This window comes from Botrytis porri, assembly GCF_014898465.1.
Source record: "Botrytis porri strain MUCL 3234 chromosome Unknown BPOR_001, whole genome shotgun sequence".
Taxonomy (NCBI): Eukaryota; Fungi; Ascomycota; class Leotiomycetes; order Helotiales; family Sclerotiniaceae; genus Botrytis; species Botrytis porri.
Window position 1 is genome coordinate 2,755,311 of NW_024066075.1, and position 21,112 is coordinate 2,776,422.

The 21,112-nt window shown below is 43.4% G+C and overlaps 6 protein-coding genes across 6 annotated transcripts; 5 read left to right on the top strand and 1 right to left on the bottom strand.

The window, feature by feature from the left end:
• Nucleotides 1–270: 270 nt before the first annotated feature.
• EAF01_000752 (uncharacterized protein) lies at nt 271–2,756 on the top strand (the record flags this gene model as incomplete). Its single annotated transcript, XM_038909002.1, has 3 exons — nt 271–1,940; nt 1,991–2,054; nt 2,106–2,756. 3 exons carry the CDS (start codon nt 271–273, stop codon nt 2,754–2,756), a joined length of 2,385 nt encoding a protein of 794 aa, XP_038775908.1.
• Nucleotides 2,757–3,890: 1,134 nt separating this feature from the next.
• EAF01_000753 (uncharacterized protein) lies at nt 3,891–4,997 on the top strand (the record flags this gene model as incomplete). Its single annotated transcript, XM_038909003.1, has 1 exon — nt 3,891–4,997. One exon carries the CDS (start codon nt 3,891–3,893, stop codon nt 4,995–4,997), a length of 1,107 nt encoding a protein of 368 aa, XP_038775909.1.
• Nucleotides 4,998–5,457: 460 nt separating this feature from the next.
• On the top strand, nt 5,458–9,575 carry EAF01_000754 (uncharacterized protein; the record flags this gene model as incomplete). The annotated part of the gene is made up of 5 exons (XM_038909004.1): nt 5,458–5,932; nt 6,031–6,417; nt 6,444–8,771; nt 8,908–9,055; nt 9,214–9,575. The coding sequence occupies exons 1-5, from the start codon at nt 5,711–5,713 to the stop codon at nt 9,573–9,575; spliced, it is 3,447 nt and encodes a 1,148-aa protein (XP_038775910.1). The 5' UTR covers nt 5,458–5,710.
• Nucleotides 9,576–10,116: 541 nt separating this feature from the next.
• On the bottom strand, nt 10,117–11,521 carry EAF01_000755 (uncharacterized protein; the record flags this gene model as incomplete). Its single annotated transcript, XM_038909005.1, has 2 exons — nt 10,117–10,207; nt 10,455–11,521. 2 exons carry the CDS (start codon nt 11,519–11,521, stop codon nt 10,117–10,119), a joined length of 1,158 nt encoding a protein of 385 aa, XP_038775911.1.
• A 1,278-nt stretch (nt 11,522–12,799) lies between these two features.
• On the top strand, nt 12,800–14,881 carry EAF01_000756 (uncharacterized protein; the record flags this gene model as incomplete). The annotated part of the gene is made up of 1 exon (XM_038909006.1): nt 12,800–14,881. One exon carries the CDS (start codon nt 12,800–12,802, stop codon nt 14,879–14,881), a length of 2,082 nt encoding a protein of 693 aa, XP_038775912.1.
• An 806-nt stretch (nt 14,882–15,687) lies between these two features.
• On the top strand, nt 15,688–16,017 carry EAF01_000757 (uncharacterized protein; the record flags this gene model as incomplete). Its single annotated transcript, XM_038909007.1, has 1 exon — nt 15,688–16,017. One exon carries the CDS (start codon nt 15,688–15,690, stop codon nt 16,015–16,017), a length of 330 nt encoding a protein of 109 aa, XP_038775913.1.
• Between the last annotated feature and the right edge of the window lie 5,095 nt (nt 16,018–21,112).

Below are 21,112 nucleotides of genomic sequence, written 5' to 3' on the forward strand. Positions count from 1 at the left end.
ATAAACTTACAGATCTGCTGACGGTTCATAGTTTCTTGACCTCAACCGGCCAGACCTTCTATTCTCGCAATATCAAGAAAGACTGCGGCATTTCAGTATCTTGGTGTTTCGCACGCAAAGAGCTCCTTGCCTGCTACTAAGGCTTGAGGGCTTGTATTTCAATTTAACGTCACATAATCCTGGCCTCTTGCATGACAGGTCATACCTTTCAGTCGTTTATTTTCAACATCTACTGAATACCAGTCCTGGTGACGGGTTGGTTGGTCAATAATGGACACATTAGGACCCCCGTTACTGCAGTCAAGCAGTGATCTAGATATGCAACCGAATACACAGGAACGTATGCATTTACAGCAGCAACAGATTCAACTACATGAAAATGTCCATGCAGGATCTATTAACGGGGCGTTGTCAAACGGCAATGGTAATGGATTTGTTGACCCCAGGGTCCTAACTACTACGGAAGACATGGCAGTCACCTATGATTATCATGACCCAGAGGATGAATTGTATTCATCATCATCAGAAGATACAAAGATTGTAGCTATTCCACGCCAAGCATATCTCCCTTCTGGGGTTTGTTATGACGATCGAATGAAGCTTCACACCTCTGGAGACTATTCAGATAACACGGCACACCCAGAAGACCCTCGGCGGATAGAACATATAATGAGAGCCTTTAAAGACGCTGGCTTAGTTTATACTGGTAGTGCGGAAAACATCGAGAAAATTCTCAAGGAATCACCTAACAAGTACATGCAGCGTATCATGGCAAGATTAGCCCGAAAAGACGAGATCTGTCTGGCACATACTGCATTTCATTATGACTGGGTTGAGTCGTTGTTAAGCATGACCTCTGAAGAAATGCGTGAGGCGAATCAAAGATATGATACTGGCCGAAAGTCTCTTTATGTTGGACCGTGTACTTACGACGCGGCACTTGTCGCCGCAGGTGGTGCGATAGAAACTTGCAAACATGTTGTTGTGGGGAATGTAAAAAATGCCATTGCCATTATTCGACCGCCTGGACATCACGCCGAAGAGAATGAGGCGCTAGGATTTTGTGTCTTCAACAATGTGCCTATCGCTGCTAAAGTCTGTATGGCGGATTATCCTGAGATATGTAGAAAGGTATTGATTCTGGATTGGGATATTCACCATGGAAACGGCACCCAAAACATGTTTTACGACGATCCAAACGTCTTGTATATCTCAATCCATGTATATGACAATGGCCAATTTTATCCCGGTCAACCTGATGATCCTAGCCTTCCCGACGGTGGTAACGATAAAGTCGGTCGTGGACCCGGCCTTGGCAAGAATGTCAATATCGGATGGGTCTCTCAAGGTATGGGAGATGGAGAGTACATGGCAGCATTCCAAAGGATTATCATGCCTATTGCCCAAGAGTTCGATCCTGACCTTGTCATTATTTCTGCAGGATTTGACGCTGCCGCGGGAGACGAACTTGGAGGATGTTTTGTAACACCAGCCTGCTATTCTCACATGACCCATATGCTCATGTCTCTCGCTGATGGAAAGGTGGCAGTCTGTCTCGAGGGAGGTTACAATTTGGCAGCAATCTCACAATCTGCTCTTGCAGTCGCCAAAACTTTAATGGGAGAACCGCCAATTAGACTTCCTATTCCACCGTTGAATAAAACCGCTGCCGGAGTTTTCGAAGAAGTCAAGTACTATCAATCTAAATATTGGCAATGCATGCGATCTGGAGTCCTTGACTACAAGGACCCAAGATTCAGAAGAGCCCTTCGTCTTGATGATCAAATCAGAAATGGTCAAAGCAATACGTTGAAGACTAACTACCGGATGACTTCCTTGTGGATTCAACGGCATCAACTTGCAAGATCCTTTGATAATCAAGTTATGGTTACCCCATATATCAATCTTGCGAAGAGATTATTGATAATCGTTCATGATCCGTGAGCCCCGTCTTCATTTTTTAATTATTGATTTCTGCTGATTATTCTAGCCCGACATTGCATGCTTCCCCTGATCCAGACACAGCTCAAATCGCCTTACATAACGCCTTTATTGTAAGTCTCTCCTTTCATGCTATATAGCATCTGCCCAGCTAATCAATTTAGGTCGAACCTCCACTTAATGATTATATCGCCTGGGCTATTGAAAATAAAATTGGTGTAATGGATATCAACATCCCGTTGAATACAGACATTGCCCCTCCTGCCACCAGTCGTTACCCATCCCACCCTGGTATGACTGAACTCGAAAGTCAAATGAAAGATCTTGTTTGCTATATTTGGGACAATTTTATTCAACTTTATGACTCAGACAATATCATGCTCATGGGCGTTGGCGACTCTTACCTTGGTATTAAACAGTTACTCACCTCTAGAGATTGCCGTAATCGCCTTGCCGGTATACTTGCCTTCATAACTGGTAGTCTTAGACCTGTCAAGAGTGAAACGGATTCAGCTCTAAGTAGTTGGTACAAGGCAAATAGTGAGATCTACGTTGCTGACAAACATGCGTGTTGGAATGACGAAGAGAGCATCAGGAAGGTCAAGAAACAGCGGTTTGGAAAGGTGGTGCGAAGTGAAGAGACAGACTTGGCAAGTATGGTACAGATACATCAGCCGAGGGCAAAGAAGTGGATGCTTGCAAAGTTTGACGAGAAAGCGGTAAATGATCAGGTTATGGTAATGGGGGATGAGATTCCGGTGACTGATATTGATGGTGGTAGCATGTCAACAATGATGGAGACTCAATTTTTGTAAATAGCCTGGGGTAAGAGATATCATTTCTTGCTGAGTTAGGAGTGTAGTTGACAAATTCTCGGGGACGGAACTCATGAGCGATCGTGAGCTATTCTAGGTGAAAGGTTGGGGAGAATATCTAGAATAGTGTCAACAAGCCTATCCCTAAGGGTGTGCTGCGCATTTATTGCGGAGGGGATTATTAGAACTTGCAGGACATGCCATGTTTTGGACGTTGCATATTTTTGGGGCGTCTTATCAGCTTATTATAGTCAAGATACAAGATAATCTAAACCAGTCTTCATTTTGATCGCACACTCTGACATCTTTAAGATGCTGAAATCTCTGATATCGAGTTGGCTATTCTTATAGAAGTCTGCATTTCCTTCGATGGCTTCACAGAAAGAGCTATCTACATTTCTATTCCTAAAGCTAGTTTCATTCATATGCAATGCTGATCCATATGCATCACATTTATTCAAGCTATCATAACCCACTCAAGCACAGATAGAGAATTTAAGTGTCTGATTAATATAGCTCGCTCTTGTGTGGAATAACATAATACCAAAAATGGGATATCTAGTATTCGAGGTCCCCGGTTGAGATGCCTATCCTAATTATTACATAAGCGAGGTAGTAGACATCATCACTTCCTTCCTGACTCCATTGCGCTTCCTCTTCTGCAACCACGTCCATCATGATTTATCAATCAATTTTCGGTCGGGTCAGACTGTCATTTTTAAACCGCAGAAGCTTTAAAGATGCCACCTGCAGTTCATATAGCCCCAATGTCGGGGTGTTCCAAATCTAGGTTCTTATAAATCGGTTGCCGTTTGGTGGTTATCTATCCATCACTGCGGTTCGCGCTCTTCAACAGCGCAGCATTTATCACATACCAATAAAACCAATTTTTTCAATCGACTTTTCTGGTAACAGAGTGGGAAGCACAGAGTTAGAGTAATTGAAATTTAACAACAGTTAATCGGAAACCCCTCCTACAGTGGAAGGCTTGCCCGGCATAATAGAGAAGTGAGTAAAGTCAGAACCAACAAATCTCTTAGCATGAATACTGACAGCTTGTCAATGTTTTCAGAACACTTTCATCATATAAAACAAAACAAAGTATCCCAGGCATACCAAGCACATATCTTCAACATGTCCATCGCGAATCTTTCAACCGAGTTACTACAGAAAATCTACGGATATTCCGACCTTACTGATATCCTCCATTTGTCCCAGATATCCAAACAGAATTACAATGCGCTACGCGGACGACGTATGCCCATCATAAGGCAAGCATTGGACAATGAATATGGTCCAATTTCTAGCCTGGTGAAGTTGGTCATGAGTGATGATTCAACCAAAGGTAGAAGCATTGTCAGCACAGGAGCACGCCGAAATATTGCCGTCGATCGCATTATACAAGTTCCAGACGAGCCCCATCTCTCGAACCAGTTATTAAGCAAAATGATGAGATTCGGCAAAGCTGCTTCTAGATTTGTCGAGATATTTCCACAATTCAGGTGGCGTCTTGATTACCAGGACAGAAGATTTCTTTGGCTTCATGAGCAGCAGCGTTTACGACGGGCTATCTACAATTATTGGACATACGCCACTCTTTTTCACGATGAAATCTACGTTCAATTCAACCCTGGTCGTCTCTCGGGCTCCCGTGTCATGGGCTCTTGGTTTCTTCCTCCGGTTGACATCATATCTGACCCTCGCTTACGTCTGATAGAATCATTTGATACAATTGAAATATTGCAGCTCAATGAGTTTCTACAGCATGTGGTCAAGCTCATCGAAATAGATCTTTTCCCATCGGATTCGACCATACAATCTCAGTACAATTTTACACCTAAAGCAATTGAGAAGATTGCGTGGGGACATGGTGAATGGTACCGGTGTCTTGTGAGAAATCTTCTGAGATATGACCCTTCGGATTTCATCTATCTTTACGACCAAACTTTTACCAAGTCGGAAAGGACAGAATACATTTTTACCCGGGGGTTTGATTTTAGTCGTCACAATACTCCGGCAACTTTAGGTGATGCAATATCTATCATTACTGAGAGAAGACGCAATGCCGCCGGTAATTCACACCTTTTTCATCCTGTGATGTATCAATCTGGCGATTCGTGTTTGCAGGGGGATAATTTGAAATTTGGTATTGTTGATCATCCTCACGAGGAAAGCTATTTGAAGGATCACCCATTCAACAATGATGGGAAAATCGTCCTTTCTACTGATGAGAATGAATAAGGGTTTCGGGTAGATTGGTGGCCAGTGTTATGTTACTTGTATCAACCATTTTTCCATCAATTACATTTCCAATTTTGGGTTACGCTTGGGGCTTCTTGCCATCAATTGCGAGAACAATATTGTGTTGTGTGTATCTGTCTATAGAACTTTTGTGACCAGTCAACAAGAAGGTTGGCATCAACGACTTTATCAAGATCAAATCTGTAATCAAAGTGAAGCATGTGTAGATGTACTCTGTCGATACTTTCATATACTCGGAATATGCTCTAGACCCCCCATTCACGTGAATTGTTTTGAATCGGACTGAACACTCCGACTGAATCGAGCTTAAGGCCATTCTAGAACACTCATTAGTGCTTTTCCAAGTTTCCAAATTCTCACGACCACCACAGCCACGCACAAGTCTAGTGCCTAACCTCCTTTTTGTTGTCGACAATCTTTGTCGCTGGTTTACAATCATGTCAATTTTTATTATCATTACAACCATCTCAGCTTCTCCACAAGTTTAATTGTTATATAATAATCCCACACTCGCCACTGATGTTCTAGTCTGGCCGAATACATACTCTACTGCGGCTTGTGCTTCAGGGTGTTAGTTTTGCCTTTCCAGACCTCCATACATTTTGATACTGTGGCAAAGTTTATATGCAGAATCAGATCACCAGCTGAGATTCGAGGCATCTTTATTTGAAGAAGTTTCTTCAGCTTGTAACATGGATCGACTTACCAGGCTGGAAGCAGCACGTGAAGGGGGTGCAAAGAAGTCAAAACGGAAGAATTTCGATTGGATATCAGAACCACGGACAATGGAGTTGACTCCATTTCAACAATTCACCGTGGATGTCGATTGGAAAAAAAGTCCCCTGGGCCCGATGAATGGATGGTCGAAGCAGCTTCGTTCTATGGTACTTTTGTGTTTTGCAGATCCAACCCCAGTGAGTTTTTTCATCTGCAATTTCTGACTTTGACAGTTATTTTGTTGTCGTTTATCAATTTTATACGTGAGAGACGTCATAGCTGATCTAATAGATAGGCCACAATTTTGTGGGGGGATGATAGCACCATTATTTACAATGAACCATTTAGTCAACTCATTGGTGACAAACACCCTACATCACAGGGGCAAAATATATCCATTGGTTTTGCAGAAGTATGGGACTATTTCGATCCACTTATCGAAACACAAAGGGAGACAGGCAAGGCACTTATTCAGCAAGATATTCTTCTTCTCATTCATCGACATGGTTTTGAAGAGGAAACCTACATGACTTATAAGTTCATACCGATCATCTGTGAGAATGAAGGACATGTTATTGCTGTACGGACAACGATGGATGAAACTACACGCCAAGTAATTGGGTACAGACGAATGGCCATTATCCGTGCTTTGGGCGAACAATTGTCTAATCCCAAAGCATTCGTGATTTATGGAATCATTTGATCCAGGGACTTGAGCTAGCTGATAAGGACGCGCCTTTTGGCTTGTTGTACTCAGTTTCTGAATCGTCCGAAGCATCAAGTCCACTTCCATCAACTATATATTCACCATCTGTACCTTGCGTTTTCGAAGGCTCTGTTGGCATACCCGAAGGGCACCCCATTGCACCTTCGGGCTTTGATTTGGCATGTGACCAAAATTGGCTAACTGAGCCATTCAACCAAGCTATGAACGCAATGGAAAGCGTATTAGTGTCTGTGGATCCCGAGATGAAGCAGAGATTTGATGGGATACAGTTTCGAGGATTTGGCGAACCAACTCATGTAGTTATTTGTCCGATAACGGATTCCAAGACACAAAGTGTTCTTGCTTTTCTTGTCATTGCATTGAATCCTCGATTATCCTATGATAAAGATTACCAAGAGTGGATACAAATTTTGTCAAAGCAGGTAACGACTCCTCAACTCTCTGCCATCATACTCCGCCAGGAAGTTGAAAGGCGGTTGGCACTTGCGAAACAGGAGGCATTAGACAGGGAAATTCTATCACATCAACTTACCGAAAGTGAGAATAACTTTGCACGATTTGCAACGCGTATTCCTGTTGGGCTCGCAATCCTAGAGACTGATGGAACTGCCCTGACAGCAAACGATCTCTGGAAATCTCAGACGAACTTAGAGGTTGGAAGCTCGCAGGTCAACTGGGAGAAAGTGTTAGTGGCCGGAGAATTCGAACCAGTAATGAGAGCTTGGTCGGAATGTGTTGAAGAGAAAAAATCTCTTACATTTCAGACACGAATTGATAACCCGTGGAGAGCCCCAGAGCTAACTACTGATGGTGAAGAGCAGTGGACGGAGACTCATCTCTTACTTACTCTATATCCGGATCTGGACGATGAAGGTAATGTTTCTACGATCATGAGTTGTATTACGGATATTACAGAGTTGAAGTGGTCGGAAAATCAACTACGAGCGAAGATGGAACAAGCCCTGGAAATGAGGAGGCAGCAAGAGAGATTTATTGATATGACCTCTCATGAAATGCGCAACCCATTGTCAGCATTAATTGGTTGTGCCGATGAAATCCTCTCTTCACTGCATGAATATGAAGATTCAATTAACAAATGCAGTGGCCTTGGGAAAGTCCATGAATCAATATCCACCGAACCACCCACGCATCTCATAAGTAGTGCCATCGAAGCTACAGATACAATCATTTATTGCGCCATGCATCAAAAACGCATCATTGATGATATATTGACTCTTTCAAGATTAGACAGTAACCTTCTTGTTGTTTCCCCCGAACCTTCTCAGCCGGTACATATCATCCATAACGCTCTCAAGATGTTTGAATCAGAACTCAAACAAGCTGACACCAAGCTAAATTTCGTCCAACATGATTCTATCAGAGAATTGAACGTTGATTGGACCTTATTAGATCCAAGCAGAGTTCTTCAAGTTCTTTTGAATCTCATGACCAACGCCATCAAATTTACCCGGACGGAAGAAGTCCGTCGGATCACCGTCACCATGGCCGCCTCTCTCAAAAGGCCATCTTCCCAAAAAACGATTGTCGAATATGTACCCAAACATCAAAGTAGCTCTGATCAAACTGTGAAAGGTGAATGGGGAGATGGGGAGGTCCTTTTTATATCTATCACCGTCACCGATTCCGGTCGAGGCCTCTCGGAAAGCGAAAAAGCAAATCTTTTCAATCTCTTTATGCAAGCGTCTCCAAAAACCCATGTGCAATATGGGGGAAGTGGATTGGGACTTTTTATCTCGAGACAACTCACTGAAATGCAAGGCGGTGAGATTGGAGTGCATAGCGAACGGGGAAAAGGGAGCACGTTTCAGTTTTATTTGAAGACCAGGAGGACGACTCCGCCGCTTGATTTGCAAGCTTCGGAAGATAGTATGAAAAAGGATTTACAAATGGCGTTGAGGGATGATGCGCTCAGAGAGGCGTGCGGATTTGAAATATCAAGTTTGAGTCATGGGGATACGGTACATAACGGTACGGGTGGAGTGATGGTGAAAAAAAATGATGCGAAAATTCCCATAAGACCTTCGCCGATGAGGAGGATAAGCTCTCGAATATCTCCTATGGGTATTAAAAGAAGAGCGAAAGGGAATCAGGATGATGGTGGAGACGGAGTGGAGGTACCGTTAGAAGTGTTGGTCGTGGAGGATAATTTATTGAATCAAAAAGTGCTGGTGAAAAGTTTGAGGAAAGAGGGATATGGAGTCAACGTTGCAAACCATGGTGGGGAAGCCCTAGAATTTCTTAAAGAGACAACGTTTTGGGTTGGGGAGGGTGGCGAGGAAGGGAACTCAGTATGTACTTTCTTTTTCTTATTCCCCCTGTTTTTCTACGACTTTTCCGTCACTAGCGAAGAAGTATGCAGAGTGCCGGCGGGAAGTGATTTGGCATTTGCAGAATAACCGAGCAAAGCTAACACATATTGTTTAGAAGAAACCACTCAACCTCATACTCATGGATTTAGAAATGCCCATTATGGATGGCATCACCTGTGTCAGACAGATTCGGAAGTGGGAGATTCAGGGCATGATAAAGGGGCATGTCCCGATCATTGCTGTGACTGCTAATGCGAGGAAAGGTAGGCTTTTAATCTTCTATCTATATACTTTATTCATTATATCCACTATATGTACCCAACCCCGCTATTAATTCACATAGGTTGGATTACGTACAAATGGGGGTTTATATTGACAGTATCGAAATACTAAGCTAATCAATGACATGATTCTGAAATAGATCAAATACTGAGCACGATCGAAGCGGGCATGGACGATGTAACGACAAAACCATATCGCATCCACGATATGCTGAAACAGATCGGGACGTTGGTTACTCGGTATCCGAAGACTGAGAGCGAGAGCGAGATGAAGAATTCATCACATACGACGCACATCTCAAAACCAAATACGCAACGTGCAAAACCTACAAATGCGAATACTTTCGAGAGACATACATCGCAAAAGAGCATAACGATTGCATCTACGAGTCCTTCGAGTCCTTCGAGGAAGAATCCTACGAGTCCTTCGAAGAAGAATCGCAAAATTGGGAGTTCTTCTTCCGTGACGTGGAATGAAGACCCGGATTTTCCCATTCCTTGAGGAGCTGGTTTGGCTCAGCGTGTTATTAACAACGAAGACCTTTTTATGCATGTTTTTTGACTTCCCTTTCGTCATTCTATACACATACACATATTACATATACTACACACGAATCCAGACAGGCATCAAGCGAGAATTCGGAGTTTCGGATCTTCCACCAGAACGGAAATCAAAAGCGCAATCGGATAGGAGTTTGCCTTTCTCACATTACGATATCACGGACAAGACACGGGAATATGTATTTTTGGTGGTCATTTTGTTTTATCATTAAGCCGCGAGCGGCGAGTTTTTGTTTGAAGATTTTTTTGAGGTTATGATGTTATATACCTAGGCTACCGTTCTAATTCCTTCATGCTTCGTGCATGCTTCATGTGTCGTTTCTGCGTTATGCGTTATGTATTATGCGTTAGATCGTTAAAAGGTCAAGGAAAGGAAAGGAAATATGATGAGATATCATGGGTTTTGGAACGGGTTTACATTTGATCGTTAGAATGGGAAAATAAGATGAGATAAGGAAAATTTGGCAAGAGGGAAAAATAGACTAGAGGTTCTTCATGTCCAGGAAATAGAGTTCGAGGAGGATAGAAGCTGCGCGGGGGAAGTTGGAGGGTGTGAGTCTGCAGTAGTGGTTTCTGTGTGGAGTTAGATTTTGAGGTGGGAGGGTAGATGAGGGAAAGATTATTTGTGAGGAAGGGGAGGTTTCAGACTGGAAATGGTTCGAGGAACATGAGGGGAGAAAGGGTCATCTGATGTTGACTCTTTGGGGTTCATGGGTTCAAGAAAATGACCATGGTGTTTGAAGGAGGAACAGATAAGGAGGAACAAGTAGAAAGGGGTAATAGAGTACATAAGGCGAAAGAGCATAGAAAAATGACTTACACCAACAGATGGAAGATTTTCAAAATTCCATTCAGCGATCCCCCCTTAGTCCCAGCAAATCCTTTGAAGTCTCCGAATATATCCTCGTGCCATTTCTTTTCCAATTTTTTCGCCTCTTTCTCAACTTTATGTTCGCGCTTCTTTTCCTTTCTTTTAGAAGCCCGATTTCCAAGGAAATGTTTCACTCCTTTCACGGTTTTGACAACTCCGGTCCCGAGTAAAATAGGGATGAATGATAATAACCCGGTTTTGATAGGATTTGCTCGTATCCAGGAGAAGAGAGAGCGGATCCAGGATGTGAAGCGCGAGGCGACGCGTCTTATGAAGCCCGGACGAGGTTTAGGACGGGAGAGGGAGTAGGGAGAAAGAGGTCTTTTGAGGGGAGACGAGATGCGACCTGGGATGGGAGAGGAACGGCGGCGGATAGGTTGAGGTTGGGATTGGGGATAGGATTGAGAGGTATGGGAGGGAGGGTTGTAGTAGGGATTTGTGCCGGTTGTGGAGGGGAGGGTGTTGGGGATGGGAGAGCTGGAGCGGCGGGGAGGAGGTCCGGGGTGGGAGGGCTGCAAGGGGTTGTAGGTTTCTGGGTAGGGGTGGGGTTGAGGGGGATGGGAGGGAGAAACGGGATCGGAGGTTGTTTGCCAGTAGGTTTCTTGGGCGGGTCGATGGGCTAGTGGAGGATTGTCATAGCTGTAACTTTTTGCATTTGGGCCTTGCGCTTGGAAAGATTCGACGGTGGTAGGCTGGGGAGGACCGGCAAATTGAATTGCATTGGGGTGGTTGTAAGATGGGTCTTGAGATGTAATGCCGAAGAAATCTTGGGGGTGTTTGTCGATGGGTTTATTAGAACTAGTCGCTGGATACCCGGATGCCCATGCTTCTGTGGAGGCGGGAACAACGGTCGATGCGTTTGTGAAGGATGAATAGATGGTAGATTTATGATCGTTGTGATCGTTGTGGAAAGCATATGAAGTTGGAGCTTCGTTGCGTGCCCCTCCTAAGTTATGATCATTATGATAACCGTGTTTGGGAGAACTCGTGGAGGGAGGGGTGGGGTATCGCTCCATTTCTGCGGAGTCGGTCTGTGTCTGTACTAGGTATTCTTATCCTCGATTAATGAGATTAATCAATATCAATTGAAGTCCGGATAGTCAGAATATGTGCAGATATGTTATGCGTATGTATGTATGTGTGTCTCGAAGAAGTATAGGACGGGTCTTAATGGAAGAATGGACCCAGACTATCAAGATATGAAGCTTGTGAGAGGTGAAGAAAGAGAGGAGGTGAGGTGTGAGAGAGAAGTTGATGGATTCGTGGATTAAGGTGGTTGGACCATGTGGGGATGTTTGTTGATAGTGATTGGTTGGATGGTGATATGATATGTGAGATAAGTCTGATCAGATGGTGTATTTGAGGATTCTCATATTTTCAATTAAAGCAAAACATGACAACGACAACGACAACGACGACATCAAGTGGTGAAAGTGTTCTCATCCATCATTCCAATGTAAAGATTGCTCCGAGTAAATTAAATTTGTTTCGGAATAAAGGATGACGCCCTGCCAACGTTGTACGATTAACGGATAACCTTGACGTCCATAGGCACAACATCTTTCTCTTCATATTCATTGGAACAATCATTTCCCACTGTCAATTCTACTTGTAGATCTGCCGGAAGATCAGGATCATTATGGTACAACATAGTATTGATGCCCCCGAAGCTCTCAGTCGTGATTACAGACGCTCAGAGCTTTGATCTTCCAGCCGTTTGGTACGAGTGGGTGCTCCCTGCGAAATTCCTCCATTTCAAGTCTTCATCGCTAGGTTTGATGTACTTCTTGTCAGCTTGTAGGTTTAAAGAATTTTCGACAAGCATACAAACCTTGAGGATATGCATAATCCAAGGGCTCCAACGATTAATCAGGGCCGACAAGCGTGTCTGCCATGTGCCACCTTAGACTCAGGAATTGTATGCATCCATTCGACACAGATGCCATTAATTTTCGCTGCTTATCTCAGATTCTCAAAACTAGCAAGAATCTTCCATCCAGCATCCAGGCATTAAAAAGGCCATTGGCAGCTCTGCATCCTTGTGTTTCGCCCCCATCGATCAACTATCGAGCTTTCAGCTACACGCCCGGATGACACCGCTTGAATATTCTGAGAATAGGGGTTAGTTTTCCACCTTGAGAATAATGGTTCATCACTCAAGGGTAAGGTGCAGTAAATGCAATTATATAAAGTGAATTTTCTTCGAAATTGACCTGCAAAATGTTCGTTCACCAAATCATCCGTCATACAAGTCTTGATAAAAACATTGCTTCGTCTTTCCTCGCTCCATACCAATGTCTTTCTCGGCTCTTCCCATTCCAGTCAAAAATGTCAAGGAGAAGACTGAGAAGCCGAAAGTGGCAGTTCGGAAGGATAGATGGAAAGTCCTTCAAAAAGCCGGTACACATGTACTACCTATTATGATCACTATTACTTTATTGTTCTTGAATGGGTATAACACATACGCGAACTCGTTGGGTATTGCTGACGCAAAAGTAAATACTCGGCTCAATGGACTGCAATTCGTGGCCAAAGTCCACGAGATACTTATCGGGATTTCTTTGTCAACAATTATATTGTCTTTTTTACAGCATGAAGCTTTACGTCAAGGAATACCCCTTGGGGGATTTCTCATTGCTTTCAGAATCACCGATCTTGGGTCGCTTGTCAGCCCGGAGTTGTGGGCTGCAGGTACATTTGGACATCATTTCAAGCGTCGCTTGTTATTTATTGTCATGTCACTCTTTGCTATGATCCTAGCTGCTGTCTCTGGACCTGCGTCTGCAATATTGATGTTGCCATCTTTGGACTGGTGGATTGTCCCAACGACAAAATATTCGTCCTGGTCTACTACCCATTTTACCCTAAACGCAGAAAAGTCTCAAGTTTGGCCTAAACAAGTCGATAATTCGAGCTTTGATACGTTCTGCGCTTCCGAGTCTAACAAATTCTCAGACAATTGCGCAGCAGGTGGCTTCTCGGCAATCCGGGCATGGGTTGACAGACCCAGTTCACAAGAATCACAGTATTCGTGGAACATTACCATGCCAATGAACTCAAAACAAGCTTCCTACAATCGATTCATTGGTGGCGCATCAAGCTTTCAAAGAGATCTAAAGATGGATGGCTTCTATAATACATATACTTGGTGTTTGAGTCAAACTGTATCTGTACCAACAGGCTCACTTGTCACATCAGTTGCCCAGATGGTGGGGTCACAAAATGAAACATCCAGATTTCAAGCATTGATTAACGGCGAAGATCCTCCTGCACCACAGGTAGTTGCAGCTTGCATGGGCAGGGACTATAACATAACAAATGGATCAATCAAAGGATACAAGACGCTCGATGATCTACCGCTGCCATTCTTAAACAGAGATACGTCTCAGGGTAGATATGAGCAGTCAGAAGTTCGACATGCACTTCAGATGTGGGATAGCGCTCGGGGAGGACCCTCAGCGACATGGATGCAGCCTAAAAATAAGACTGCCAACTCACCATCCATAGGGGTCGTAATGTTTGATCGTTATCAAGGGGGTTTAGGTGTGCAGAATAACCTTACTTCCATTACTAATAGACAGAGTTGGTACCTTGTTCGCATTTCCTCGTGTTCCTTGTTCGCTGGGTGGCAGGCGTCTAAACTCTACATTGACCCCACAAGAGATAGGTATATCCATTCACCTAGCACCACCAATCCAACACAGAGTCTTGATAATTGGATGCGAGATTTTACTGATTCAACGAAAACCATGCGTACAGTGCAAATCGATGCCAAGTGGGCAAATGCTGCCTTGCCACCAAATGATATAATATTGCCTCTGGCATCTTCTTCATTTGGTACCAACAACGATAATCCATTAGGCATGATAGCGACAACTTTCATTTCAGATACAATGTCAAGGATTCCATACATGATGAACATAGGTTTCAAAGTCTTGATTCCTACGGTGGCACCGAACCATAACTTTACTACTTTATCCGATGTTCCCAAAGAAGTTACAGATATCCACATTAAGCGCTTCCGTTATGGCTACAGTTACTCTCTCCAAGGCTCTACGAGAAGTTTGGCAGTATTCATTCTTGTTCTACACATGTTATTAGCCCTAATACATGCGGTGCTCATTTATTGGCACGGATACACAAACAATATCCTCGAGTCACTTACTGAGATCCTCGCACTTGCAATCAACTCTCCGCCATCATCGAATCTTGATAATACATGTGCTGGAATTGAGAGGGTCAATACATACAAAAAGATTATAAGAGTCCGAGAGGTATCTTCCTCGCATTTGGGATTGATTGTTGGTGATGACGGTGATATTACCACTGAAGAGGTGATGGCGGATAAGAAGTATGGATGTCTACGAGAGGAGTGAAAGGCGCAATATAAAGAAGATTGATACAGAGGTTTGGAAACAGGGGAAATCTGCATATTCAGATCGCCATGAGCAGCAATTCGTGCGTGCTTTAGATCGAGGGTTGGCTTTAGATGACAGACACTACAGACCAAAATCGTTGGGTTATATATTTTCTGGGTGTATCTCCAAGGTTTTGGACTGTAAATCCAGACTCGCACAGCTTGGACAATGTTACACAAATTTCAAACTCCCGCGATAGGACCAGTATGACACCCTACCCAAGGCAACATAATGCAATGAAGGAAAATAACGGTACCTCCAAAAATCAAAAGGCGATAGTTGAGGAAAACGGAAAGAAGCTGAAATGTTTCCGGGGGGTGTAGATTAGTGATTGGTTGAATCTGACAGGCGAGAAAGGGTTTTGACAATTATCCGCTTCCTAGAGCTAATGTATACAAGGAAAGAAAAAAATTCTTTTGGGTGCGAGATGGTAGCACTAAGATTCAGAAATATCGCCAGGTAGCGTTGGGCCAGCCATGCCCATGGTTGTGATGCAAGTAGCCTTCTAGCCTCCCCAATAGAATCCGTGGTTGGCGGGAGATGGAGCAAATCGTAATTGCAACATCACGAAATCGGAAAAAGCAATATTGTCCTTGTCATCCCACTTACCCACGACACATGTAACAAGTACAACATAAGCAATATAACAATAACTTCACAGAAAGCTTCGGTTATATCCATCCGAAGATTCCAAGGGAAAGGGGAAAGAAAATATAAGAGGTTACGCATAACAGTCCACCTTTGAAGATATCTTTGCCACAAGTATGAGGGAAATCAAGACAGAAATTCTCAACACAGAAAACCAAATCAGCGATTTGGTCGATTGGCTTATCTTCCGCCACGCATCGCCAGATTTGTACGAGCCAATTATGTACATTGATCTTGAAGGCGTAGAACTCTGCCGTGAGGGCTCGCTTTTCATCCTTACCCTTCTGATTGATACAGGGACCCCGAGCACGCGCGTCTGTCTTATAGATGTATATTTTCTACGCCCACTAGCAATCAATACCACTGGCATTAAAGGAAAGACACTAAAGGATATTCTCCAAGACGGAAAGATCCTCAAGTTCTTTTTCCACGCTCGCAACGATTGAGATGCCTTGTATGCACATTTTGGCGCGGCGCTACAAGGGGTATAGGATGTTCAACTTATGGAGGTGCTACGAGGACGACGACAGGTTCTAGGAAGTTTCTGAATGGTTTATCGAAATGTATTGGGCAAAGCGGGTTGGAGAGCCGCGAGCTAACAAACTGGAAGCTGGCAAAAGAGAAATGAGGTCGATTGTTTAAGGCCGAATTTGATGATTCCTACGAGGTTTTCCAGCAACGACCAATTTGTAACGACATCATCTCCTATTGTGTTGGGGATGTCCAGCACCTTCCTAAACTGTGGAGCAAATTCCATTCGTGAACCAACGGGCGGCAAGATTTGGTTAGCAAGGAAACCAAGAAGCGTGTTGATGCATCTCACAAGCCGGAATACCAGCCTCATGGCCCAGATAGAACTTTAGCGCCGTGGAGTGAAGAGCACAATAAAATTTTGGATGAGTGGAATTACGTTGCGCCTCCTCTATACTTTTTGGATGAAGATTATGGTTGGAATGATGAGGAGGAATATGAGGATGATGATGACTGGCCTACTAGCTGTAGGGATATTATAAATGATTGCGATTATCACTATTATTGTTCTGACTGAGCGTTGTTGGATGGTGATTACAGTTAATACTTGGGTCCAATGTTGCCAGACTACTGTACTGATGGGACATTTAAAGAGACTTTCTGCATGTACTTGTACAATCGAAGCATGTTGGAATATTACACAGCTCAGATACAGGGAGATATCTTCAAAATGCAATGTCTTGCAGAATCTCTTCACTCCAGTAGATATTCATTCAGATTTACTCACTATTTCTCCACGACGCTGTCATATTGAACATATGAATATGATCGTGACAACCTCGCAGGTACAGGCTTCTCATATGATGAAACTCCAATGAGAAGTAGAGTGCCCAAGATAAAAGCGTGTGTCACATATCAATGCCGGGGAATACAGAATGCAAGCCAAGAGACGTAGCAATCGGGAATATCGGCTAGCGCTTGGCCCCCTGTACACTTCTGTGTCAAGCTAGCGTTTCTTTCTACATCCTCCAGCCTCTTGATCTGATGCGAAGTTTACCTTTGAGTCTTGTGTTGCAGTCGAATTTCACTTCAAGCCTATCCTGGCTGGCACTCTCATATTCACTTTTTCGGCTTCGATGGCCTTTAGATTTATCTCTACTAGCAATTGCTCAATTTCTTCCAACTCTTCAACTGCAAACACAGAGTTAGTCTCCCTTATTCATGATACAAATTCATTCAAGCGAATTCGGCATGACCGATACTATTTCAATCTATCTCAAATGACTTCAAGCGCGGCCTCTCCATTCAAACTGATCCATGTCTCGACGACTCGCAATTAACCCCTTGCTGGTACTATTAACTTCAGCACAGTCAAATCGGCAATCCTTCCAAAGCCTGCACCTAACTCGTAAAAGGTAAGCAAACGTAGATAATCCGTCCTGCGTGACATCCAAAGTGACATCTCCGTTTCCAGTGGACACACTTCTCGCAGAATGGCCAAGATCCCTAGTATAGTCAAGCCTCCCGATTTCAGCACCTGCATTGCGAGAAGACCGAGTTTGCGATTATCCGTTCCTTTTTTCCAACAAAATTGGATAGGTAAATGGTAGATCAAAGATATTCTCGCTACAAGGGAATCATTGTAGTGAGCGCTGAGTTGATAATAAAATAATATTCACCAATCTGATCTTTGCACAATAGAATTTATGTCCTAGCAATTTTATAAGCTAATCTTGGGACAGGGTCTGTGAAGGAAAACCTCATATTTCTACTTGGCAGAAGCGTATGATTGGCCTACCGTTATAAACGCCATCTAGGAAGTTCCATGATCGCCTGTGAAGTGGCGCTCGTAAGGAGATCGTGACTTTCAATGACTAAAGAAATAGCTTGCTAAAAGAAATGTAGTTGAGAAGGAGTGGCGATAGAATGGAATGAATCCTAGGACTTAAGGGAGTAAAGCTGGTTTTGATGGTAGAAGACTTATCTCAAATGACAAGCGGTATTCTCTACACAGCGCAGGGTGATCTATAGTGAAGCACAAACCGATACATTGATGCTTTTAACAGTTCCAAATACAAAAATGCATTCTCGATAGAAAAAATGTTGTCATGAATAGGAATTCGAGTGAGTTATGATTGTGAGTCCCTCTCTTCCTTGAATATTTCTATGCAATTGTCGTGGGACTATTCCGTTGAATCCGTTCTTCCTGCTAAAGAAACTATAGATGATAACTTTGATGAACACTTTCCGGGATGGGACATTCCACCAGCTTTGGTTGATGATATAACACAGATTGGAAATCATTGGAAATATTAGATAGGATATTGAATATTAGTAGTTGGAAAGACAAAGTATTATTAGCTACTACTTAAACCATACGCGGAATAATCTCACAACTTTTGATACCGTGATATTTTCTTCAATGATGATAGAAAATGATTTTCCCATCTAATATTCTTCAAAGAAAAAGCAAAACCCGGGCATACTTTTCTCGAGTCTTTTGTTCAGATTAGGACGAATTCAAACATTCAACCTCTTGTTACAAATAAATCAAGGAAATCAAAACATGGACGAAATATCAATATACACGAAGCTCCATAGGTAGATATACCGAGAGCGTCGAAATAATAATCTCAACCCCCTCAAGCCCCTCACCACATCTCAGCCCCAGCCAATCCCCTCATCAAGCAAGCCATAATCAACTCAAGTGTCACGGCCCACAAATTACGATGTGCAACAAAGACACCTCTCTACCCTCCCATTCCCTTCCGAACAGAAAGTGGAGAGAAGCGGAGTTTTTGTGGAAACAGGAGGGGGCATGGTGGTATTCGAAGGCATGGGACATGAAGAATAGAGGGGAAGATCCAGGGCAGTGCGGGAAGAGTGCGGGAAGCAAGAGCATTGATTTAGGCGCTATGTCGATATTGGGTATTGGGGATCAGCTCTTCCGGTCTGGGTCTTGGATCGTGATGGGTGTGGGGTTGTGGGGTAGATTGGGGTGAGATTGTGGTCTAGATGCGGCTGGGGAGTGGGCGAACTTCTGGAGACGCTTTTGGGGTTGGGGGAATGGTTGATTTCGTGGATGTTGGGTGGGGAAATGGAGTCGCATTGAGGAAGAATGTGAACTCATCGGAAATTTGCAAATATCCTGCAAAATATCTTTTCCTCTCCTTGCGTAACCTTTCTCCACCTACACACATAGCTAACTTCCTCTCCTGGAAAGAGAGGCCTTTCAATGCCCTACCCAGTCAGCACTTATACCATCTCAATATCTGATACATGATGCCAAGAATGCGGCGTCCAATTGCACAATACTTCTTTCTTCCGGAAATCTCTTCTTCAACCAAGAAAGTTCCGTCGCGACCATCGGATAGAAGACTCCGATAATCATTCCGAGTGATGAGTCGCTTGGAACTTGGCGAGCGATGTAACTAGAGGTTTCTTACGGGATGATACACGTGCGGGATTCGTTCGCTCGGGGGATTGGGTAGGTAGCTTCTGAAATACTTAGGTCAGGGTGAAATTGTTTGTGGTATGTTTCATGTAATCCCAGGGGTTGAGTGCTGATACTTTGAAAAGGGGGTTTCTAGCTATACGTGTCCTTCTCCCTGCCCCAAAAATGTACATCGCAATATCCTTAATCTGATAGTCGACGCCCTATCAGTTAGCACGCACGATTAGAACGATTACTGTCAATTGACCCGTGGCCTGGTCTGACTAGCTAAGAGGAATAATCGACAAGCTCAATGATCTAGATTGGTCGATTGACTTAGGTTTATTCATTACTGTACCGTAAAGAGCCAAGGTCCAAAGGAATGTCTGGCATTATCAAACTCAACATAACATCAATCTAACGATATTATCGGGCAACTGGTTCTCACGAGTGCCTAATTCAGCCCAAAGGTCTATCTAAGCCACCATTTCATTCTCCGATCTTCAATTCCCAATATGAGCCCCAACTTAAACAGACTTTTCTGCAGCGTGGTAAGCGAAGCCTAGTTACCAAGTATCTTTCATGAGTGATGAGTCCTTTCCAGAGCAGGTGTCTTTAGTAAGAAATGGTATTCAACTTAGGAGAAAGGTCTTTGAAGAAATTCCAGGGATGTCATAACAGCTAACTCGAAACATCTGATAAAGAATTGACACTTTTCATACACTCGGTAACATTGACAACAGACTCGCGAAGTGTTATTCTACTCTGAGAGATTATCTTCAGCTGGCATTCGATTATCCTGTCAAAACTCAATTATCTTAGCACGGCCTGGGAAACACTTTTCTATCTATACCTCTCTCGCAGTTGACTTACGCTACTCACATCTGCACCTCATCACTGGTATTTGCTCTACCTCCACATCACCCACTGCAGTCTTTGCAGCACTCAACTCTGTCACATTACAGCATACAGTGTCACCCCATTCACATTAAACCAAGATGCACAAGTATGTAATGAATGCAATGAATAGTATTCACTAGCCTAATAATCATGGCTTTCCTCGAAGTCTTCTTTAAAGAATGTCCCCAAGTCTAAAATACACACAAATGAAGCTCCACCACAATCATTTCATTCCAGGACGTCAAGGGTATAGCTCGCAAATGTCTTCAAATTTAATCAAAGACCAAGCGAAGTCCAGGCCGAGGTGAGCCAGGGTCGCATGAAAATCCACCCATCCATTCATTTATTCTATGATAATCGTCCATTTCCCGCCCACATCCAAATCCATATCAGATATTGTTCGGGAAAAAGAAAAGAAAAGTCCAATGAAATCCCCAGATGGTATCATATCGTAAGATCAGAACAGCCATTATAGAATCGTTTTCAGCAACCCAAGCCAACCAATAGCTTCCCCCACCGACCAAAGTATGAAATTTTCATAACCAGATAGTGTTTTGTATGCCGCTCATGCGCCTGAAAATGTAGGTAGTAGAAAACATACGCAGAAACGCGATTTTGTTCGCTAGTATTGGCACAAAAAATAAGTTGAAGGAAAGTCAAGAAAAAGAAATTTTTGAAAATGTCATGTGAACATAGAGCCTGAAGATCCGCAGAATAAGAATCGATGGATAGCGAGG